This window comes from Mus musculus, chromosome 5 (genome assembly GCF_000001635.26).
Source record: "Mus musculus strain C57BL/6J chromosome 5, GRCm38.p6 C57BL/6J".
NCBI lineage: Eukaryota > Metazoa > Chordata > Mammalia > Rodentia > Muridae > Mus > Mus musculus.
Genome location: NC_000071.6, coordinates 50,058,552 through 50,082,932, shown reverse-complemented (window position 1 = coordinate 50,082,932; position 24,381 = coordinate 50,058,552). Strand labels below are relative to the sequence as shown.

The following is a 24,381-nucleotide window of genomic DNA, read 5'->3' as shown; positions in this document are numbered from 1 at the left end:
TTTGTGAGAATCCCCCTGTTTCAGCATTCAGTGGGCCAGGGTTATAGTCATGTGCCTACCTACCATACCTGGTGCTGTTGTTGACAGCTGTCCCAACTCTGACAAGTACTCTCAGCTTCACCTGAAAACCATGCACACAACTTCGAGTCTTCTGTGCTCTCAGTGTGAATGGCAGCTCACCTTGCTTCTGGTATCCTGGGGAGGGCAGTAATTCCATCCAGTGTGACTGATCTCACCTGAACCTGTATAATGGGGGAAATTCAAGTTACTATGAAACACCGAGATTAATTATATCACATACATTCCACACTGAAGAGTGAAGTCTTCCCCTATGAGATGCCAAGCAAGGTAAACAAGGACAAAGCAAGGTGAGAAGGACTTTTCTTCCTTTATGGCTAAGAATTTGTCAGTCAGGGAATTTTCTTTTCTGTTTTTTTTTTAATTAGGTATTTTCTTCATTTACATTTCGAGTGCTATCCCAAAAGTCCCCCATACCCTCCCTCCCCCCACTCCCCTACCCACCCACTCCCACTTCTTGGCCCTGTCGTTCCCCTGTACTGAGGCATATAAAGTTTGCAAGACCAATGGGTCTCTCTTTCCACTGATGGCCGACTACGCCAACTTCTGATACATATGCTGCTTCTGATACATATGCTGCTAGAGACACGAGCTCGGTGGGGGGGGAGGGGGGTACTGGTTAGTTCATATTGTTGTTCCACCTATAGGGTTGCAGATCCCTTTAGCTCCTTGGTTACTTTCTCTAGTTCCTCCATTGGGGGCCCTGTGATCCATCCAATAGCTGACTGTGAGCATCCACTACTGTGTTTGCTAGGCCCTGGCATAGTCACACAAGAGACAGCTATATCAGGGTCCTTTCAGCAAAATCTTGCTAGTGTATGCAATGGTCTCAGCGTTTGGAGGCTGATTATGGGATAGATCCCAGGATATGGCAGTCTCTAGATGGTCCATCCTTTTGTCTCAGCTCCAAACTTTGTCTCTGTAACTCCTTCTATGGGTGTTTTGTTCCCAATTCTAAGAAGGGGCAAAGTGTCCACACTTTGGTCTTCATTCTTCTTGAGATTCATGTGTTTCGAAAATTGTATCTTATATCTTGGAAATTCTAAGTTTCTGGGCTAATATCCACTTCTCAGTGAGTACATATCATGTGCGTTCTTTTGTGATTGGGTTACCTCACTCAGGGTGATGCCCTCTAGGTCTATCCATTTGCCTAGGAATTTCATAAATTCATTCTTTTTAATAGCTGAGTGGTACTCCATTGTGTAAATGTAGCACATTTTCTGTATCCATTCATCTGTTGAGGGGCATCTGGGTTCTTTCCAGCTTCTGACTATTATAAATAAGGATGCTATGAACATAGTGGAGCATGTGTCCTTCTTACCAGTTGGAATATCTTCTAGATATATGCCCAGGAGATGTATTGTGGGATCCTCTGGTAGAACTATGTCCAATTTTCTGAGGAACTGCCAGACTGGTTTCCAGAGTGGTTGTACAAGCTTACAATCCCACCAACAATGGAAAAGTGTTCCTCTTTCTCCACATCCTCGCCAGCATTTGCTGTCACCTGAATTTTTGATCTTAGCCATTCTGACTGGTGTGGGGTGGAATCTCAGGGTTGTTTTATTTGCATTTCCCTGATGATTAAGTATGCTGAACATTTTTTCAGGTGCTTCTCAGCCATTCGGTATTCCTCAGGTGAGAATTTTTTTGTTTAGTTCTGAGCCCCATTTTTTAATGGGGATACTTGATTTTCTGGAGTACACCTTCTTGAGTTCTTTATATATATTGGATATTAGTCCCCTATCTGATTGAGGATAGGTAAAGATCCTTTCTCAATCTGTTGGTGGCCTTTTTGTCTTATTGACAGTGTCTTTTGCCTTACAGAAGCTTTGTAATTTTATGAGGTCCCATTTGTTGATTCTCTATCTTACAGCACAAGCCATTGCTGTTCTATTCAGGAATTTTCCCCCTGTGCCCATATCTTCGAGGCTTTTCCCCACTTTCTCCTCTATAAGTTTTACTGTCTCTGGTTTTATGTGGAGTTCCTTGTTCCACTTAGATTTGATCTTAGTACAAGGAGATAAGAATGAATCAATTCTCATTCTTCTACAAGTTAACCACCAGTTGTGCCAGCACCATTTGTTGAAAATGCTGTCTTTTTTCCACTGGATGGTTTTAGCTCCCTTGTCAAAGGTCAAGTGACCATAGGTGTGTGGATTCATCTTTGGGTCTTCAATTCTGTTCCATTGGTCTACTTGTCTGTCACTATACCAGTACCATGCAGTTTTTATCACAATTTTTCTGTAGTACTGAAAGAAAGATGAAATTTCAAGACCTGTAAGTCATATAAAGTACTCAGAAATTGCTGGTTGTTTGTGAGCCTAGAGGCTGCCTGGGGCTGAGAAAAAAGAAAAACAAACCTGGGTATGCCCCGTAGGTAAAACATGCCCGGGACCATCTTGACCATAACATAAAGGGGAATGTGAAGACATAACAGGGCTATCTAAACTGAGTCAACAACTCACAGAACTCTGACACCCTGCACATACATGAATTTTTCTGCTGATGTTTGAATAAGCCAATAGTGTTTCGCTATGCTGAATTCGATACCCCTACTACCCTTAGACCATAAAAAACCCTAGCTTTCGAACCTCGAGGCCAACAGCCATTATCTCCTGTGTAGGATACATGTCAGTCTAGAGCTCCATAATTAAACGACCTCATGTAATTACATCAAGATGGTCTTTCGTGATTTTTTGGGTGCACGCCAAATCGGGAATTGAGTGGGGGTTTCCCCACTAGGTTGTATCAGTACAGCTTTAGGTCAGGCATGGTAATTCCACCAGAGGTTCTTTTATCTTTGAGAAGAGTTTTTGCTGTCCTAGGTTTCTTGTAATTCCAGATGAATTTGCAGATTGCCATTTCTAATTCATTGAAGAATTGAGTTGGAATTTTGATGGGGATTGCATTGAATCTGTAGATTGCTTTTGGCAAGATAGCCATTTTTACTATATTGATCCTGCCAATCCATGAGCATGGGAGATCTTTCCATCTTCTGAGATCTTCTTTAATTTCTTTCTTCAGAGACTTGAAGTTCTTATCATACAGATCTTTCACTTCCTTAGTTAGAGTCATGCCAAGATATTTTATATTATTTGTGACTATTGAGAAGGGTGTTGTTTCACTAATTTCTTTCTCAGCCTGTTTAACCTTTGTGTAGAGAAAGGCCATTGACTTGTTTGAGTTAATTTTATATCCAGCTACTTCACCGAAGCTGTTTATCAGTTTTAGGAGTTCTCTGGTGGAATTTCTAGGGTCACTTATATATACTATCATATTGTCTACAAAAAGTGATATTTTGACTTCTTCCTTTCCAATTTGTATCCCTTTGATCTCCTTTTGTTATCGAATTGCTATGGCTAGGACTTCAAGTACAATGTTGAATAGGTAGAAAGAAAGTGGGCAGCCTTGTCTAGTCCCTGATTTTAGTGGGAATGCTTCCAGCTTCTCACCATTTACTTTGATGATGGCTACTGGTTTGCTGTAGATTGCTTTTATCATGTTTAGGTATGGGCCTTGAATTCCTGATCTTTTCAAGACTTTTATCATGAATGGGTGTTGGATTTTTCAAATGCTTTCTTTGCAAAAAGGAGATGATCATGTGGTTTTTGTCTTTGAGATTGTTTAGATAGTGGATTACTTTGATGGATTTCCGTATATTAAACCATCCCTGCATCCCTGGAATGAAACCTACTTGGTCAGGATGGATGATTATTTTGATGTGTTCTTGGATTCGGTTAGCAAGAATTTTATGGAATATTTTTGCATCAATATTCATAAGGGAAATTGGTCTGAAGTTCTCTGTTGGGTCTTTCTGTGGTTTAGGTATCAGAGTATTTGTGGCTTCATAGAATGAATTGAGTAGAGTACCTTCTGCTTCTAATCTGTTGAATAGTTTGTGCAGAATTGGAATTAGATCTTCTTTGAAGGTCTGATAGAACTCTGCACTGAACCCATCTGGTCCTGAGCTTTTTTTTTTTTTTTTTTTTTTTTTTTGGGGGGGGGGACTATTAATAACTGCTTCTATTTCTTTGGGAATATAGGACTGTTTAGATCATTATCCTGATTCTGATTTTACTTTGGTACCTGGTATCTATCTAGAAATTTGTCCTTTTCATCCAGGTTTTCCAGTTTTGTTGAGTATAGCCTTTTGTAGAAGGAGCTGATGGTGTTTTAGATTTCTTCAGGATCTGTTGTTATGTCTTCCTTTTCATTTTTGATTCTGTTAATTAGGATGCTGTCCTTGTGCCCTCTAGTGAGTCTGGCTAAGGGTTTATCTGTCTTGTTGATTTTCTCAAAGAACCAGCTGCTCATTTGGTTGATTCTTTGAATAGTTCTTCTTTTTTTCCACTTGGTTGATTTCATCCCTGAGTTTGATTATTTTCTGCCATCTACTCCTCTTGGGTGAATATGCTTTCTTTTGTTTGAGAGATTTTAAGTGTGTTGTCAAGTTCCTAGTGTGTGCTCACTCTAGTTTCTTTTTGGAGGCACTCAGAGCTATGCGTTTTTCTCTTACAAATGCTTACATTGTGTCCCATAAATTTGGGTATGTTCTGGTTTCATTTTCATTAAACTCTAAAACGTCTTTAATTTCTTTCTTTATTCCTTCCTTTACCAATGTATCATTGAGAAGAGTGTTGTTCATTTTCTATGTGAATGTTGGCTTTCTATTATTTATGTTGTTAATGAAGATCAGCCTTAGTCCATGGTGATCTGATAGGATGCATGGGACAATTTCAATACTTTTGTATCTGTTGAGGCCTGTTTTGTGACCTATTATGTGGTCAAATTTAGAGAATGTCCCGTGAGGTGCTGAGAAGAAGGTATATCCTTTTGTTTTAGGATAAAATGTTCTGTAGATATCTGTTAAGTCCATTTGTTTCATAACTTCTGTTAGCTTCACTGTGTCCCTGTTTAGTTTCTGTTTCCACGATCTGTCCTTTGATGAAAGTGGGGTGTTGAAGTCTCCCACTATTATTGTGTGAGGTGCAATGTGTGCTTTGAGCTTTACTAAAGTTTCTTTAATGAATGAGGCTGAGCTTGCATTTGGACCATAGATATTTAGAATTGAGAGTTCCTCTTGGAGGATTTTACCTTTGATGAGTACAAAATGTCCCTCCTTGTCTTTTTTGATAACTTTGGGTTAGAAGTCGATTTTATTTGATATTAGAATGGCTACTTCAGCTTGTTTCTTCAGACAGGAAAATTGTTCTCCAGACTTTCACTTTGAGGTAGTGTCTGTCTTTTTTCCTGAGATGGGTTTCCTGTAAGCAGCAGAATGTTCTGTCCTGTTTGTGTAGCCAGTCTGTTAGTCTATGTCTTTTTATTTGGGAATTGAGTCCATTGATATTAAGAGATATTAAGGAAAAGTAAATGTTGCTTCCTTTTATTTTTGTTGTTAGAGTTGGCATTCTGTTCTTGTGGCTGTCTTCTTTTAGGTTTGTTGAAGGATTACTTTCTTGCTTTTTCTAGGGCGTGGTTTCTGTCCTTGTATTGGTTTGTTTCTGTTATTATTCTTTGAAGGGCTGGATTCGTGGGAAGATAATTTGTAAATTTGGTTTTGTCATGGAATACTTTGGTTTCTTCGTCTATGGTAATTGAAAGTTTGGCTGGGTATAGTAGCCTGGGCTGGCATTTGTGTTCTCTTAGTGTCTGTATAACATCTGTCCAGGCTCTTCTGGCTTTCATAGTCTCTGGTGAAAAGTCTGGTGTAAGTCTAATAGACCTGGCTTTATATGTTCCTTGACCTTTTTCCCTTACTGCTTTTAATATTCTATCTTTATTTAATGTATTTGTTGTTCTGATTATTATGCGTTGGTAGGAATTTCTTTTCTGGTCCAGTCTATTTGGAGTTCTGTAGGCTTCTTGTATGTTCATGGGCATCTCTTTCTTTAGGTTTGGGAAGTTTTCTTCTATTATTTTGTTGAAGATATTTGCTGGCCCTTTAAGATGAAAATCTTCATTCTCATCCACTCCTATTATCCATAGGTTTGGTCATTTCATTGTGTCCTGGATTTCCTGGATGTTTTGTGTTAGGATCTTTTTGCATTTTGCATTTTCTTTGATTGTTGTACCGATGTTCACTATGGAATCTTCTGCACCTGAGATTCTTTCTTCCATCTCTTGTATTCTGTTGCTGATGCTGGCATCTATGTTTCCAGATTTTTTCCCTAGGGCTTCTATATCCAATGTTGCCTCACTTTGGGTTTTCTTTATTGTGTCTACTTCCCTTTTTGGGTAAAGTATGCTTTTGTTCATTTCCATCAGCCGTTTGGATGTGCTTTCCTGTTTTTCTTTAAGGACTTCTACCTGTTTGGTTGTGTTTTCCTGTTTTTCTTTAAGGACTTGTAACTCTTTAGCAGTGTTCTCCTGTATTTCTTTGAGTGAGTTATTAAAGTCCTTCTTGATGTCCTCTACCATCATCATGAGATATGCTTTTAAATCTGGGTCTAGGTTTTCGGGTGTGTTGGGGTGTCCAGGACTGGCTGAGGTGGGAGTGCTGGATTCTGATGATGGTGAGTGGTCTTGGTTTCTGTTAGTAAGATTCTTACATTTGTCTTTTGCCATCTGGTAATCTCTGGAGTTAGTTGTTATAGTTGTCCCTGGTTAGACCTTGTTCCTCCCATGATTCTGTTAGCCTCTATCAGCAGACCTGGTAGACTAGCTTTCTCCTGAGTTTCAGTGGTTAGAGCACTCTCTGCAGGCAAGCTCTTATCTTGCAGGGAAGGTGCACAGATATCTGGCGTTCGGACCTGCCTCCTGGTAGAAGATGAAGCCCTGAAACAGGGCCTGTCCCAGAAGCTGTTAGCTTCTGTAGTCCACACTCTCACCTGCACAGACTAGTTTTGGAGGGATCAGGAACCCAGATGGCTTCCCCCGGTGCTCTGGCAAAGCCCTCCAGGGCGGGGAGGACACCTAACCTCTGGCAGGGAAGGTGTTGGGATGCCTGGAGCCCGAAATGGGGTCTGCCTTGAAGCTGTCCTCTAGGGACCTTGGGGTGTCCTCTGACTCTGTGCCCAGGTGAACTGGTGCAGGTGCTGACTGGAAGTGACTTGTGACCCTGGTCAGGCGGGGTTTTCTGCTTCAGTAATGCTGGTCCTGTGTGACTGGAATGGAACAGAAGTTGGGTTCCACTCACTGTTGGTCCTCAGATTGCATGGAGAGTCCTCTGGCGACCTTGTGTGTGTCAGTGACTCCGTGCCCAAGGTGAACTGGTGCTGGCGCTGACTGGAAGGGAACTTGTCACACTTTGCTTTCTTAATTCTCTAAGCAGAAATCTAAATAATGTAATGAAGAATTTTCTTGAGCTTCAGAAGTCTACTAGGCTGAGGTCTGATCCTGGGGGTTTTACTTGGAAGGCCTAGAAAGTATAGATCCTTATGGCAGCTGTTATGGGCCAAATTAAGTTTTCCTAAAATTCACATGATGCAATCTTTACTTCTAATTGTGCATATGGAGACATGACCTTTAAGAGGTAACTCAGATTAAATGGAACCCTAAGAGTAGATCTGTGATCCATGGACTCAATGTGCACTTGAATAAAGGTAGTTCATTCATATTCTCTCTCTCTCTCTCTCTCTCTCTCTCTCTCTCTCTCTCTCTCTCTCTCCCTCTCTCTCTCTCTCTCTCTCTCTCTCCCTCCCTCCTCCCTCTCTCCATTCTTTCCATTCTTCCCTCTTTCCATTTCTCCCACTCCCCTCTTTCTTTTTTCCATGTGAGAACACACTGAGAAGGCAGCAGCCAGCTGTTTGAGTGACAGGAAGATACCAATATACTGGCGTTTGATCATTAGCTGCCAGAACTGCCAAAAAAATATTGTTTAAGCCACCTAGTCTATGTATTAATTTTGTTATGCTTGCCTGAGCTGATTAGTGTAGTGTATTATTATCAAAGTCTTGGGGACTTTAAATACATGTCTTCTGGCTGGTGGTATGTCAGAATTACCCCTGTAGAAGATTGCCCTTTGACCCATTTCAAAGAAAGAAAATAATGAAAATATGAAATAGGGGAAGAATTGGTCCCAGGTCATCAGAACAAATTGGTTTTTTACAAAAATGCACGCTGTATAAAAATAATGTTGATTTTTAAAAGGCAGGCATCCTGAGTATAAACTAGGCAGAAGAAATTTGCATGATCTCTTTACTTAAATATGTAAGGTAGCCTGGGACAAAGCCAAAGAGTGAAACAACCGTAAAAATAAAAAATGTTGCAGTGGAATCTGCCTGCTAGATAATATTGGTCCAAGGTCATTTCAGGCTAAGGGCTCCTGAGCATTCAATATGCAATTCAAAAATTCATATTGATTTTGCAGGCTGATACCAAAAGAAGAACTTCATGTGTTAAATTCCCTCTCAAAATGGCTCTAAGTGCTTATAATTACATTTCAAACATCTGCTGCAACAATCACAGCTCTGTGCTAGTTTTTGCAACACAGATTGACTGACAGCATCTCTACTGACAACAGTTCTGATTCAGCTTCAGCTTGAGTTGTGAGAATTTGCAGTTGGGAGCCTTATCTGAACTGTCACCATTCTGTCTTATCACCCTCAAGCAAATAGCCATTCCTGAATGGTACTCACCACTGGGACTGCCTTAAGGTAGAATGTTGGCGGGACTAAACGCCAATATTTCCCAGTTGTTTTCCCTATAAAGTTTAAGATTTTGATTTTGAACGATTGAAATTTAATTTTTCAAATTAGTTTTTGGGTTTAAGTCTAGCAGAGGGTTATATAGCTCAAGTGAAACCCTGCCTTGATGGTCACACTATTATCTATGTATGAGGAGCTCACTAGTTCTGCTGTCATTTACCTGTTTACATGGATGGGAGGGGCCAAAATAAGACCAATACTATGTTAGCTAGATGGCTCATTGGGATCAGACCATTTCTCTTGCAAACCCAAGGACTTGAGTTTCCTTCCTGGGTCTCACAATGGAAGGAGAAAACTGACTCCTGAACTTCTCTTTCCTGACTTCTTCATTCACGTTGTCAAATGTGTGCTGCCCTGACTAGTGTATTTACACAGTCTTCTACTACTACGACAACGACAATGACAAGTAACAATAATAAACAAAATTTTAAAACAAATTAACAATACAATTTCATGTCAGAATTATATGGAAGCCCAATTTCAATGTCTGTAAACCAAAGTCTAATGGGACCTGAGATGTACTAATACATTTATGCACACCGTCCCCTCCCCCCAGTGGTTTTACCATAGTAGCTGCAACTGAGACCATATAGCAACAAAGGCTCACGCACTTACACCTGTTCTTTGCATAAAATGTTTGCTGGTTCCTGCTTTAGCATCAACGAGATGAAGGTGACTCCCTCTCAACATCAGCCCTAATCCCTTTACCTGTGTTTGTTTGTTTGTTTGTTTGTTTTCCTCAAAGACTAAAACGTTGCTTCAGGGAGTGTTTACAAAAAGACTATCCTAGATATACATTTAAGAGGCACAAATGGTCAAAAGTTGGCTCTAGTTCAATGACTGGCAGAGATGGTAGTCTTTCACTGTGATGGGAAGATTCTAGAATCTTGAGAAACACATAGACAGGTGAACTTTTAGCTTTTTCTCTCAAGAACTCAACTGAATTCCGGAGAAGTTGAAGGGGAATCAGCTAAGTCTCTTACTTTTAGGTAACTCAGAAAAAGGTTGGGCCAGCAATTGAAGACAGGTGTGTTAACATCTAAGCGAGGAAGTGCAGGAAAGTCTGGGAAGGAAGGAGAATACCTGTGTGTGCCATGAATAAGGACTAGGATGTGTGATATTAACACTGCATGCTTCTGTACTCAACAGGATATGCCAGATACATAGAGGAACTCATTTGAGTGTTTCTACAGTGTCAGAATTTGTTTAATAACAGTAAATCCATGATGATTTCAGTACTGATGACTCGTCTTAAAATCTACCTGGTTTGATTGCCTGGCTGAGGAGAATCCAAATACTTTATTTTACTCTTAATTATTAATGTTAATTCCTATCACTCATCACATATCACATGGTGCGTGTGTGTGGTGTGTGGGGAGGCATATATACATAAGTATGGGTAACATGATGGATACAATTTAAAAGGAGGTTGCGGTGGAGTTTAAGAGGTCTCAGAAGTGGGGAGAGACAAAGTTTGGATTGATAAGATACTGCAGAAGCTAGAGTCAGGGTTGAGAGTGAAGTTGCAGAGTTCAACAGGCAGACGAAAGGCTGGAGCAAGAAACAGGTCAGGTCACGTCCAAGTCCAGAATGGCAGGCGGTTGAGTAGGCTACTTTAATGGCAGAGGACCAAACTGGGTAGGGGAGTTCTCGGTCCTTGAGACCCACAGTGGGCATCAAATGACAAGCTGGCATAAGGCCATCATCACTTATGGCTCCCTTTCCTCTACCACAGTGGTAATGACTCCTTTGGAGGTTGTGTATTAGATATACTGTATATAAGATATTTATATTATGAGTCATAACAGTAGCAAAATTAGTTATAAGGTAGCAGGGAACTAATTTTATGGTTGGGGGGGCACTGTATGAAAGGGTTACAGCATTAGGAAGCTTGAGAGCCACTGCTCTACCTGGTGTGTCTGACGAGTTCCTAGACTGCTTTCTATGATACAATCTCAATTTGCCCATGTATGCATAAACTCATAGGGTGGCTCCTGTCTGTACCCACAAATAAGTCCTTTATCAGCCTGTGCTGGAGAGGTGGTGCTTGGCAGATGGCAGAGACCCTGGGCCCACCCGGGGCCTACTGTCATTCTTTTCTCTCAAAAAATGGAGCTCTAATCTGCTTGTTGGTGAGGTCTCCTAGGGCAGTGCACAGCCTGAAACCCACTGTACTTTACGGAGTTTGGAAGTAACCCGGAGCTGATCACAACAGGCCCTATGCAGTTTAAACTGGTGTTTGGCTCCTCCTAAAGGCAACTGAAGAATGGCTAAATTAAAACACTTTTTGTTGTTGTTGTTGTTGTTGTTGTTGTTGTTGTTCCTGATAAACAAAAGGATTTCTTTTTCATTTTGCATCTCATTTGTCACTAAGGGATCTCATTAACTCTGTAAAAGTGAGCAAAAATCAGACGAGTATAGGGATTAATCCTCAAGCCCTTTCACACCATCCTACATGAAATCCTACATTTGGGCTTTATTCTCAAATTTTCCCTTCTTTCTTGCCCGCCAAATCCTTCTCTGTTTCTTCCTTCTCCTCTTGAAATACTTAAAGGTCCAGGGTAGAAACCAAATACTTCATTTTGCTTTCTCTTTTAATTTTTCTGCTTAGAAATCTCATCTACACCAGTGGCTTCAAATAAAAGTTTTGTACGCTGATTTAAAAGAACAAATAATTCCCCAGCTACTGCTAAAAACTTCACACCCTTCATAATACTGCCTTAGAATATAACCACTGACTTGAAAATGAATTTGAGGTTCAGCATGCCCCGACATAACCCTCCTATGAAAACTGGTCTTCCTCCAGGGGTCTTTCCTAAGAGAATTGTGCCATCAATCACTAAGGCAAATCAAGACACCAAATGTCTTCTCCCTCATTCCCTCTACTCAGCCACAAAAATGAGCCTTGTGGTTTTCTGAAATACTATAGGATTCAGCTCTATGCACCCTTTTTCATCGTCATTCCCACTGTCCTATTTTAGATTGTCTGATCTGGAGCTACAAGCTCCTAATCACTCCTAGAACCCACCCCTGTACAGTTCTCTTTCCCTCTATAATCCCACTCCCGAATCCAAAGAAACATACAACATGTAACTTTTATTCCATTACAGCCTTCAGCAGCTTCCAAGAGTCAAGATATGTATATGCCTGTGCATGTGTAATATGTGTACATTGTACATATCTATATGTGCTATATGTATGTACATATATGTGTTAATATGTGCACGTGTACATATAATGCATGCATATGTAAATGGAACATGTGTATATGTAGTATATTCATGTACATATGTACATCTGCATGTAATGTGTTTATTTATATGTTCACATGTTTACATGGTACACATGTGTATGTAGTTTATGTGTGTGCATGTGTGTACTCTTGTGTACATGTGCACATGTGTGTTTCCATATGTGAACATGTGTGTATGCGGTACGTGTGTGTGTGTGTGTGTGTGTGTGTGTGTGTGTGTGTGTGTGTGTTAAAAAAGGAATCCAGGGCCTTATGTATGGCATTCTCTGGTTTTCCAAAAGGACATTCTTGATGATGATGATGATGATGATGATGAGCAAACAAACATAAAAGATAAACCTGGATGCTGTCCCTGAAGGGTCTCCCCTGCACCCATATCACAGATCTCAGCAGATGGCTCTCTTTCCATGTTTGTTTCAGTGTTCTGGACTTCTCCAGAGTCCTCGTGTTCTACTTTCTTTTCTGCTGCAGGAACCTTCCACAAGCTGTTCCATCTCCTTGGGTTTCATTTAAAATATCTTTTATTCCCAATAGACTGAAGACTAATGAAGTCTATCAGAGATATATAGCCACTGAGCCTCAGATGGGTCTTGGCCTTCAGAGCGGCTCTTTACTTCTGAGAATCTTCCATGACTCCCATGAAAACTTTTATTTTCCACCCAGTGACCTGATTGATCTACCTGTAAAAGGATGAAGCAACAACAACAACAGCAGCAGGAACAACAACAGCAACAACAACAACAAGCAGTTTTAGTCAACCCATTTTTTTTTAAAGACTTCAGTAAGGCCATAGTTACTTTCCTTGTCATTTATATTTATAGCGCCTGCACAACGGAGAGACTCCTTCAAGGGGCCCTCAAAACACAATATATTCTGTGATCATTTGCTGCCTATTGATGCCAGAAAGTTGAAAAATGTGCTCACAATAATTTGTGCTTTGTCTATTTTACAATCAATATGTCTTTTGATTAAAAAGTAAAATCAATCTCTCTTTCTCTTAAAAAGTAAGTACATAGTTTTTCTTTTTTTAAAGAATCAAATGATTTAATACAGATGTGCGCAATATAATGTAAGTCATTTCCAGGTCTTTGACCCTTTTCCCTGACATAAAAAAATTCATTATCCACATTATCTTTTATATCCTTCCATGAATACTCTATACACAAACAGTACAAATATACAGATAAATAGGTGTCATATACAGAAATGGAACATCACAGATGCACATAGATCTTCACATCCTCTTTCCTCAGGTCTTTATTGCTCTCCATGTATGCTCTATCCTAACTTATTAAGCTCATTGATGTCTTTAATTATTGATAAAAGTGGTGATTTGGATGAGACTGGCTCCCATAAGATCACATCTTAGAATTCCACCATTGGTGAACTGTTTGGGAAGGGTTAGGAGGTATAGCCTTGTTGGAAGTGCTGTGTCACTGGAGGTGGGCTTTGAGGAACAAAAGCTCACCCAATTTCCAGTTAGCTCTCCGTCTCTGCCTTGTGGCTGTTGTCTCAACACGTAAGCTCCCAGATACTGCTCCAGCATCCTGCTGCCATGTTCCCACCGTGATGGTTATTGGACCCTACTCATCCTCTGAAACTGTAAGCAAGCCACAAAATAAACTCTTGTTTTCTTGCTCATGTTATCTCTTCCCAGAAACAGAAGATTAACTAAGATAATCATCATGGATGCTCTTTCAAGATTTTGCTATAACAAAAAGTGTATCAATCAATGTTCATCTGTCTGCTCTCCCTCCACATGTAGCTATGATTCTGAAGGAAAAATTCCTGGTAGCAGCATTTCTGTTCCAAAGACAGAGTTTCTCTATCCGTTTGGAAGGTAGTACTAAGCTCTCCTAGAGAAATAATTTCAGCTCTTGGTGTGGCCTCCAGCCCTGAGGGAAGATGTCTACTTTCCTATAACTGGAGGCCATTAAGTATTGTCTGGTCCACTTCTTTCCAGTTTGCTGGGTAAAAACTGTTGTCTTAGTTTTTGACGATGGATTGAAATATTTGCTTCTATTCTATTTATTCTAACTATTAGGTGGGACTAAGAATTTTTTCATATTATGAAACCTGTTTCTATTGCTATCTGAGCTTATTAATGTTTCATGCTGATCAATAAAACAAAACTTGTTTTGTTTTTTTCTTAATGTATATGGGTGTGTTGCCTGCATGTGTATCTGGGCACCATCTGTATGCCAGGTGCCTTTCACAGCCAGAAGAGAGACTGGATTCCCTGGACTGGAATTATAGACAGTTGTGAGCTGTGATGTGGGTGCTGGGAACTGAACCTTGGTATTCTGGGACAGCAGCCAGTACTCTTAATCCCTGAGTCATCTTTCTAGCTCCCAGTGTAGTTTCTTCAATATTAAAAAAAGAATTAAAGTGCATATTGAAATTTTTAAAATAAGTTTACCCATCGATTTCCTGTGACTGATTTTAAATTTTCAAGTGATTACATTGATCAGTTTGTGTCTTACAGTGGTTTAATGTCTAAAGACACATAAGTGGAAATGACTATATACTCATGTATAGATATGTTTTCTAGCCTGTTAAAGTCATATTTTTATATTTAAAAGTCTTGGTCTCTCCTTTGGAAGAGAGGAAGTAGGAGGAAAGACATGGGCAATTATAACTGGTGACTTTGAATGGATCATAATCCATGGCTGAAGGAATTTATAACTCTCATGGCGGCAACTAAGCCACTGCATCTTTACTCTCCCCATGTGACATCACATGACAATGCAGCACCTCAGCTCTTTCTTCATTTCATTGGTTCTCAATCCTGTTTTTCTGATCCTGAGCACTGGAGTGAGGGCCTTGCACATGCTAGGCAAATGCACGATCCCTGAGCGTCTCCAGCCCTCTTAGCACTCTTGGAAAGGATGATTTCCTCATGCTAGATGTTGAAGAAAATTGTTCATTAATCCACCAAAAAATTAAAATGAATCATAATACTTAAAATAATACTTACAGTTTGTGTACATTTAAAAAGCAAATAATTAAAAAAAACCCCATAAATCAAAACCCATGTATTTCTTTGTCATCCATTTTAACCATTTTGAGTCTTCTTCTTTCTATTGTTTTGTCTGTGTCATATGCTAACAGGAGAGAGACCAGGATGGTAGACAGCACTGGTTTGTGTTCTTTTACCATCAGAGATCTATTTGGAGAACTTTCTCCCTCCAGCCTGCCCATGTACGTTCAACTCATCCTCCACGTTCTGTCTTCAGGCATGTGCGCCTCAAGACAGAGCAATCACAATCCTTAGCAGAGTGATGGAACGTGGCATTATTGCTTTGTTCTTATTTTACCTGGTGAGATTTTACAGTTGAAGACACTGTCTGGGAGAATGGCTGCCCTTTTACAGGTGAGTAATTCTTAGTTGAGAACAAAGGTATCAGTGAACTAGGAAATAGAAGAAAGCATTGTTCCAACTACTCTGCATTCAGCTATTAAGCAATATTCTGTTGACATGGACCAATACCTTCCTTTTCAAGTTTAAACTAGTTAGAATTACATTTGTGTTGCTTCGATTGAAGTTGCTTTGGTTGACATTGGAAGAGTTCTGATAGTATTTGGAGTTGTTACAATAAGGACTCTCACCTTACATCTCTTCCTTTCAGGGTTCTGTTACAGTGGAGAAGGGAGGATTTGAATATGCAAAGAAAACAACAATAAATACAGAAGTTATTCCTTGCTGATTAAAGGACCAGGCTAAGGTATACATAAATGAGTCAGAGTGCTGGACAGGGCCCTAGGGCAGAATCTTCTGCTCAAGACTTAACACATTACCGGATGAGCTGCCAGAGAGATTGTTTTTATTACATATTTCCATCAAAGTGGACTGAGCTTTATTTAATGAAGATTAGAGAAGTTAATTAAGTGGATTTAGAATTTAATATACAGGGCTTTTACTGCCAAACAGCTTTCCAATACATGAGTAATTTTCCTGATTGGGGCTGGTTACCAAGTCAGACTACTGGGATTTTTATCATTTTATCTAGCAGCAACAGCATCAGCTAGTCAAAGCATTGAAAAACTGTGACAAGTTTCAATGCACACTCAACTGAGCTGAGAGTCCAGTTCATTAGACAAAAGTTTTGTGTAAGTTATCAGGTAGGTATTTAATTGTGAATATTGGGTGGTCATGAAATGACATGTTAATGAGTTGAGAAATATTATTCATTTATTTTGTTTATTCCCTGTTAATGTATTCCCTGTCCAGTAATTCTTTATGGACCACTGCAGTGGGTTAAATGAGAAATGTCCCCTAGAGGCTCCTGTGTTTGAACACTTGGCCTCCCTTGGTAGAGCAGTTTGGTGAGGTTATGGAACCTCGAGGAGATGAAGCCTTATTGGGGGGCAGTATATCACAGGTGGTTGCCTTGGAGAGTCTCTAGTCTTCCCTCACTTCCGGTTTTCTCATTCTGCTTCTTCTTTGTGATGAAGATGTGATTAGCCAGCGTGACCAGCCAGCTCCTGCTATTGTCGCCGTGCTTCCCCTGACCGTTGCTGTGCCTTTTCTACCATGCTGGACTCTGTCCCTCTAGAACTGTGAATCAGAAGAAACTGTTTCTCCCTTAGGTTGTTTTCATCAGGATATTTTACCATAGCAACTGAAAAATGATAAATCCACTTTTGGAGTGTCTACCACCATTGAGACCCAATAATAAACTAACAAATGATCTAGATGCACTGGACATTCAAAGCATCTCAGATACATGGAACCCAACTTGGAGTCCTGCATCCTAATCTGTACTGGGATGGGTACTTTCCTCCAAAGTGGGGAGGGCAATGAATGCAATGAAGTGCACAAAAGGAGCTCTACATGCAGAGAACATACGGTTGATTTCCATGAAATCTTCCTTTTGGTTGCCTCCATTGTCTGTTTGGTTTGTTGGTGGAAGGACAGTCTACTACTCTTGGAGATAATTATCTCCCAGGAGTTAAGAGAGTGGGTGATGAAAGAAGCTGGTATGTCTAATTATAGTGTTATTAAAGATACAATATTTTCATAATTTGTAGTGATGAAATACTATCGTTGCATAGATGTTTTTCCCAGTGATTTCACCCAGGCATTACTTAACCTTCCTAATGTGACTGGAGGGCAAGCTGTTATCACTAATCTTCAGGGTTGCCGACATTGAGCAAGCAATCTTTATAAGTCAGTGTTTGACCAGGTGTATAAGAATGCCTGATTATAGGTCTATAAGGGAGAGAAATCACACCTGCAAAGTTTTCCCAGGTATGTGCTTCAGGCTTTTCAAGGACCAAGAAGCTTGGACACATTCATTTAATTTCTATAGGCTCCAGCCTTGTCATCTGGAACATGAGGAAAGGGCTAGATTACAATTCTACTTGTGTTTTGAGCAATCTCCTGTGGGCAAGTCATGTGTTGTGTGCTTTCAATGTTAGATTAACTTAAATTTAAACCAATGAACAACATATGAAGAACACTAAAGCAATGCATTGTTTATGGTAACCTAGGTGAGGGTGTAGTCAATGCAGTAATCTGATCCCCATCTTCAAGATCAATGGTCTGTGTACTTTTAAATTTTGTATATACTTGAACAGTTTTGTATTTACATAATATATGCATGCATTTAAATGTATTAACATATAGATTGAAGCAACTTAGAATATAAAACATAGTTTGTGTCATGTTTGAAATAATGTACGTAAATTTAATGTTTTAAAGAGTCACTAATTTACAGTATTTGTTTTGTGACATGGTAACATTTGTTTGGGGTCTCTAAGTGATGAAAGAACATGAAATCAACAGGAGTTGGCTATAGTTCATTGGTGAAGCACTTGTGTGGCCTGCACAAAGCAAGCCCTGGGTTTCATCTCCAGTTTAACAGCTAAAGCAAAAATCAAACTTAACAGTAAGCTGTGGTGTGTTTGTGTATGTGTGTGTGTGTACCAAAAGACGGGATGCATAGTGGTTAATATTCCAGATCACAGGCCAAATCAAAGAAGTAATTACTTTGTTGACAATGGAATAGTTTCAAACATACTATCTCCTTTTGCTTAGCTCAAAAAATGAATTTTGCTCCTATCAGCTGACCCTGAGGAAGCTATCATTGAAAACAAAGATTTAGGTGGACATTTCATGATTGGTAAATCTGCTACAGAGCCTTTCATCAACAGTTATTAGTCTGCTAATAGATGTTAAGCATTATGACTTTATATGGAGGACTGAAGCACCACATAGATAATATACATAGTCAGGACAGGACAGGCTGTGACATACATGCAACATAGACACTCAGGAAATACTGTCTTAGAAAGACATTATACTTCTGTAGTAGATTATGGTTCTAAATTTTTTTTAAAGCCATTGCACTCTCTGTTATGTGTTTTAAGTTTCAGTTGAGAAGATTTAATCATGTTCTAGAAAAAAATGTGGGAGAGATGAGAGAGTGAAACAATGTTAAGTCTATGAGCAAAGAGATGTGAGACTTGGCAGACATAGGAAAGCAAACAGAGTAGATGTGGTAAGCAGATAAAAGCGATGGAATGTATGAGAGAAGTACTTATACACAGAAAAGAATGGGTAGGCCCAGGAGACGCCCACTATTCGTGCTTTCCTGAATATACATGGGACATTTGAAGCACTCTACTAATTGGGTTGAAAATCAGCCTCATTAGTGACTTTTAACCTAGCCTTACATGTGCTGTGTCCAAAAGGCACATACACAATCCACAGCCCTTCACTGGGCAGTTTGGCTGGTTATAAGTATGATCAGCAAGCATTGTTTTCATGGGCCCAGTAGAACAAATGGTCCCTACGGTCTCCTGCCAGCTCACCTTGCTTTCTGACCTCAGAGCTGAGCCTTTAAAGCCCCATCAGTAAGGGACAACGATGTGTCTGAGATCAAAGACAAAAGTGCAAATACATGAGTTAATCCAGACACTGACCGTGATATTGTGAACCAGTATGGAGAATGATTCAATTTTTCCCAATCCTTTGTTTTAAAAATATTAACTTTTATCTGTGTGTATGTGCATGTATGCACTTTGATCATATGCCGAGACATGTGCATTTAGATGCATCCAGAATCCAGGAGAGGATGACATATCCTCTGAACTAGAGTAGAGGCGTTCCTGTGCTGCCTGACGTCAGTGCTCACAACCAAACTCCAGTCCTTTAGAAGAGCAGCAAGTGTTCTTCCCTACTGAACCATCTCTCCAGCAATGTCTCTCTGTGTATGAAACAAACCATGTGATATAAGCATAGACTAAGCCTTCTTGTTCCATGAATCTGTGCTAACAGATCTGGACATAAAAACACTTGGTGCCCGCTGTTTTATCAAGGTAATTCTTCTCATGGCACGGCTGGTTGGATTTTGCCTCATATTTCTCCTTTGTATTTATAACCAATAATAATTACACTGGAATGGAGAAGGAAAATATCATTTCAGAAAAATATTTGGTCACCTAAAGAGAGTAGTGGTGTCATGAAGATACATTCCAATAATAGCCCAGCTGCCGCACACCAACAATGACTTCATGGCTCATCAGGACAAAAATTGCACTTTAAACCCTGTGCTGGTTTAAGTCCTCATTTAAAAAGGTGACGTACAGTGACTTGCTGAAGGGCACTGTATCTCCTAACCAGTGAGCCAGAGCTGGGGCCAAAGCTGTGTAAGAGGCAGGATATCTGAGATAACACTGTGGATCCATCTGGGTCCTGGGTAATGACCAAGCACACATTCTAACACATGCTACGAAAACACTAAAAATACAAACCACAGATGTCATAATTAATAGATTACCATCCAAGCACACAAAAGTGAACTGAGAATGTCTGTTTAATTACTAAGGCTTACAAAAGGTGTTCCAGAGACCTTTCAAGTGCTAGCAATTGATGTTCTTTCCTGCTGTAAATTTAATCATGGCATTACACATTTCTATCTGATCCTAGAAGAATGAACTTTATCCATTTCACATTGGTTAACAATAGCTGGGAATTTATATTTGGCCACCCATAATGCTTATTTCAACAAAACTTATCTTTAGTCATCATGGCTGAGGGATAGCAGCAGATGTCTGAAACATAGAAATGAGTACATCTAAAATGTTGTAAATTATCAAATGCCGTTGAGTTGCTTTTGTGCCAGGACTGCCCTAGGTGGTAGAAAGTTATAACAATGGTGACATAAATGCAAGGATACTCACCACTGAGGGAAAGAAGTCCAGAGGCTTGAGTGGCAATTGACCATCATCTCAGTAAGCTGAATGCTTCTGTTTTTAAATACCCTTCTATGATTTAAAGTGTTCCTTGAGGCTTTTTGCCTTCTGATTACAAAACACACATTTCACCTCTAGGTTGCAAATGTCAGTGGTGGGAAAAAGGGATGGATTATTAGCATCCACTTTTCCTTTTTCCCTCATCTTCCTCTTAACAGAATCACACAGTAGGCTTTAGGCATGTTTGTTTGTTTGTTTGTTTGGGTGTTTTGCCTGCTTCTATGTTTCCATGTACGCAGTGCCTGAGGCAGTCAGAAGAGGGCATTAGATCTCCAGTGATTGGAATTACAGCTGGTTGTGAGCTTCCCTGTGGGTGTTGTGAATCTAACCATAGACTTCTGAAATAGTAATCAGTGCTCTATATCCCCAAGCCAGGTCTCTAGACAATAGGCTCTTTTAAAACAGATGACACATAGAAGTTTCTACAACTACTGTAGAATCTCTGAAGTCAAACTGATATTCATCAGTTATAAGCAGCTAGGAAGCACTGATCTGAAAGACTGAGAAATAGAATTTTTGGGTAAAATCTTGTCAAGCTTTTAGGTTAAATTTATACACACTTAAATTTATATACACTAGTGAACAGCATAATTGTTGATTCCTTTTGCAGGGTCATCTGCCACCAGTAGTTACAAGAATGGCTGGAAAGTGATGCACCTCAGAAAAGCTTAAGAGTGGCTTTTGGGCAGCAACCTGCCATGGGAAACAGGGACCATCAGGGAGCTACAACTGTGGTAAGGGAGAGCTAACATACACAGATGTAAAATTCAAACAGAAGGAAGTTATGCGCCAAGTTTAGATAATCATTAGACCCTGGATCTAAACAATCCAGATTCCAGAGGCACAAGATGGAGGAAAGAGAGAGAGTGATTTGAAAGGGGGAATCAAGAAAGGCTTCTAGAAGCTCATAGTCTGGTGACGGGAAAAGGTTCCTAAAAGGAACTGTTAGCAGTAAATTTAGATAGACACATTTATTATCTATGAACACATATATTAAAACATATTTTCATTACAGGTATTCACGCAGACATACACAGTTTATACAGTATTTTATTTTAAATCAAGAAAAACAAAGCATGTTTGATATCTCTTACAAACCTTACAAGACCAGCGGGTCTCAACTGGTCTCTAGACCAGTGAGTGTCAACTTGGGAGTCTCAACCCCTTTAGGGTTATCTATATTTAGATATTTACATTACCATTAATAATAGTAGCAAAATTAGAGTGTTGATGTAGCAACAAAACATGAGTGTCACAATATGAGGAACTGTATTAAAAGGGTTACAGCATTAGGAAGGCTGAGAACCACTGTTCTTGATGAAATGCTGAATGTGGTCCATACCCCCTCCTTAAAGCAACAGCCAACGTGATGCTGCCCTGTTCCTGTATGGTTACGAAGTAACATCTCAGTTTCTAGAACTTTCTGCTATGGGACAGTCACAGACACAGTGAGAACTCAAGACCCAGGAAGCCCTACAGTTTCAAATGTTGCCACGTGCTCCAGGCCTGAGGGAGGAGCAGCAGTCACTGGACCTGTCTGGCGAGAAGATGTCAGGGTGAGAGTAGCTTAATTCCAGCTTAAATTCTGGTGAAGCTGTCAAGCTCGGACTCCATCGTCCTCTGAGATCTATGCAGTTCTAAGGGAGGGCTCCATGTCCCGGTGCTTGCATAGACTCAGCGCTCGGCACACTCTGGGGTCTACAGTGTTGGGAATTTCTAAAGCCGGCTCCACTCTGTGATTTTTTTCTTTTAAATGACTTATTTTCAACACTCATCGGAATGACTTCTTTGGAAGAAAGCTGAGCTGGCCCACAGAATAGGATTGTTTCATCCATGTTTGTCTCTAGATTCATGGTCTTATTTGTGACCTACCCTTTCCTGGTGATTTTATATTTTAATATTCTCAACCATCGTGAAGTACAAATCTGACGCCAAACTTAAAGCGCATGCTAAGTACGTCTTAGAAGAGTCAAACACATTTACCTCCGTGATAGTTATCAACATTTTCATGTAGTCTATGATACGCCAGTCTATGGCTATATCAACAGCAACATGGCAAATAAAAGCTTTCAAATTATTATGGTAAGATTTTATTTTTATGGTGAGAACAGGTAATGATGACAGGTATTGATTTTATGGGAGGGGGAGGGGTAATCATCTTCATATAAATTCTACAGAAAGGTGACCAACCTCACTATAACTGAAAATATGAGTTTGTGACCTATAGTTAGTTGTAAATTTTAAGTGACTTAATAATGGCTATGATTTCTTACTTTTCTTAGCCACTGTAGGCACAGACTTGTGCTGTTCAACACATATGTAATAGCATTTAAAGCTGAATTTAATAAAAGTGAAATTGAATAAAAACCCCACTTCCTACAGAATTGTAGATAAATTTTAAGCTCTAGATAGCCACCCTTAACTAACTTGGATACTATAGGTCTGGATCCCTCTTTTCCTTGTCACATGCCAACTTCCAGAGCCAGAATAATTCTCTCCTCATTGATGTATTAGTAGATGCTATATGCACCACTGTGTTTAGATATTAGATAGTTAAATCTCAAGAAGTATCAAGTGATGCACAATTCGCACTTATCTAAGTGTCTTGGTAGCTTATTTACTATGGAGAACGCCAAATACATATATCTGGGACATGATCTTGGAAATTTTTTTTCGGAGGTCTTTTTAGATCCAAGTTAAAAAATGCCTGCCATGGACCCTGCTTCTCTTCCAGTTCTCTCGATGTAAGATCAAGCAGCTGGAATAACCACTCCTGTCTCTGTGACAGCCTAAGGGTGGCTGTGTTGGGAGGGACGGATAGGCTGATTGGGCACAGGTGTGTACACAGGTGCCACGCCCCACCTGTTGCTGAGTGGAACCAGTATAGGAAGCAAGGCCAGCAGGGGATGGACAGGCCACTGGCTGTGTCCACGGGCTGTGATCACGTGCTCCTTACCTGCTAAGTTACAGGGTTGAACTCCAAAGTACGCGAGGTTTCTGTATACCAAGTTGCTCCTTCCTGGATGTTAAGGAAGTCTGTTTCTCAAAGGAGAATAAAACTCATTTTGTTGGCTTGTATAGTCTCTATAAACTTAAACATAGGGTAGGAGAACCCTGGTCTTGCAAATGTTAGGGTGGGGTCTGCGGTCTTTGGCATGAATAATAAAATTCAGCTTGGGTTTCTTGGCTGCTTCGTCACTGTTGCTCCAACTGGTTAACATCTGATCTACCTGTGGACTCAGAAATTTCGGTTGAATGGTCCCCATGCATCCTCAGCCTGCCCACAGCTGCTTCAGGCCAGGGGCAGCTTCCGAGTTCAGTTTATTGGGAAGAAACCTGTTTCTGGCTCTGGCGGATAATGAAACTTTCTACCATGGCCTTTCTTTGGAAAGATTGGTTTCAGGCTCTTTCCCCTCGTCAGGTTGGAGAAAGGAACTTCACCCCCTCCAGCCAGGGCTCTTAGGGGCGTGCAGGGCGGCTTTGTCTGCCAGGCGGCGGCGCCAGGAAACGTGGAGCAGAGCCGCAGGGCTGCTGGAGTTAGACTAGTCTAGAACTTTCTTCCGCTGGGTCCAGGAGCAGCGGAGTTCCGGCCAGGACCTGGGGGCGTGCCCGGGTCGAGGTCGGGTCGGCTGCGGGCCTGAGAGCGCGCGGGGCTGGGGTGGGAGGAGCGGTCGCGCGGGGAGGAGCCGGCGGGAGGAGGCGGCGCTCCCGCGGGCCGAGCGGCGAGCTGGGACCCGGCGGCCCTGACCCCGCGGCTCCGCGGAGGGCGAGCGCGGCCGCGGACAAAGGAGCATGTCGTCGCGAAGCGGGACCGATCCTCGGGCCGCCGGGAGGCTCGGGCCACCGCCAGGGCCGCCCCGCCCCGCCGCCGCCCGCTAGGCCGGTGCCGTCTCTCGGCCCCGCAGGCCCGGTCAGCGGCATGGAGCCGCCGCCGCCGCTGCTGCTGCTGCCGCTGGCGCTGCTCGCTCTGCTGTGGGGAGGAGAGCGCGGGGCCGCGGCGCTGCCCGCGGGCTGCAAGCACGACGGTCGGGCCCGGGGTACCGGCCGAGCGGCCGCCGCCGCCGAGGGGAAGGTGGTGTGCAGCAGCCTGGAGCTCGCGCAGGTTCTGCCCCCGGACACGCTGCCCAACCGCACGGTCACCCT

The 24,381-nt window shown here is 41.1% G+C and overlaps 1 protein-coding gene and 1 long non-coding RNA gene across 2 annotated transcripts in view; both read left to right on the top strand.

Moving 5' to 3' along the window:
• The first annotated feature begins 9,667 nt into the window (after nucleotides 1–9,667).
• Gm36702 lies at nucleotides 9,668–22,550 on the top strand. Its single transcript, XR_001784857.2, has 3 exons — nucleotides 9,668–9,715; nucleotides 20,849–20,972; nucleotides 21,594–22,550. It is a non-coding gene; the product is annotated as a predicted gene, 36702 (long non-coding RNA).
• Nucleotides 22,551–23,936: 1,386 nt separating this feature from the next.
• Adgra3 (adhesion G protein-coupled receptor A3) overlaps nucleotides 23,937–24,381 on the top strand; it is a 99,046-nt gene continuing 98,601 nt past the window's right edge. Inside the window, exon 1 of the mRNA NM_133911.1 lies at nucleotides 23,937–24,381. Within this exon, the coding sequence (NP_598672.1) occupies nucleotides 24,158–24,381 (224 nt within the window). The 5' untranslated portion in view covers nucleotides 23,937–24,157.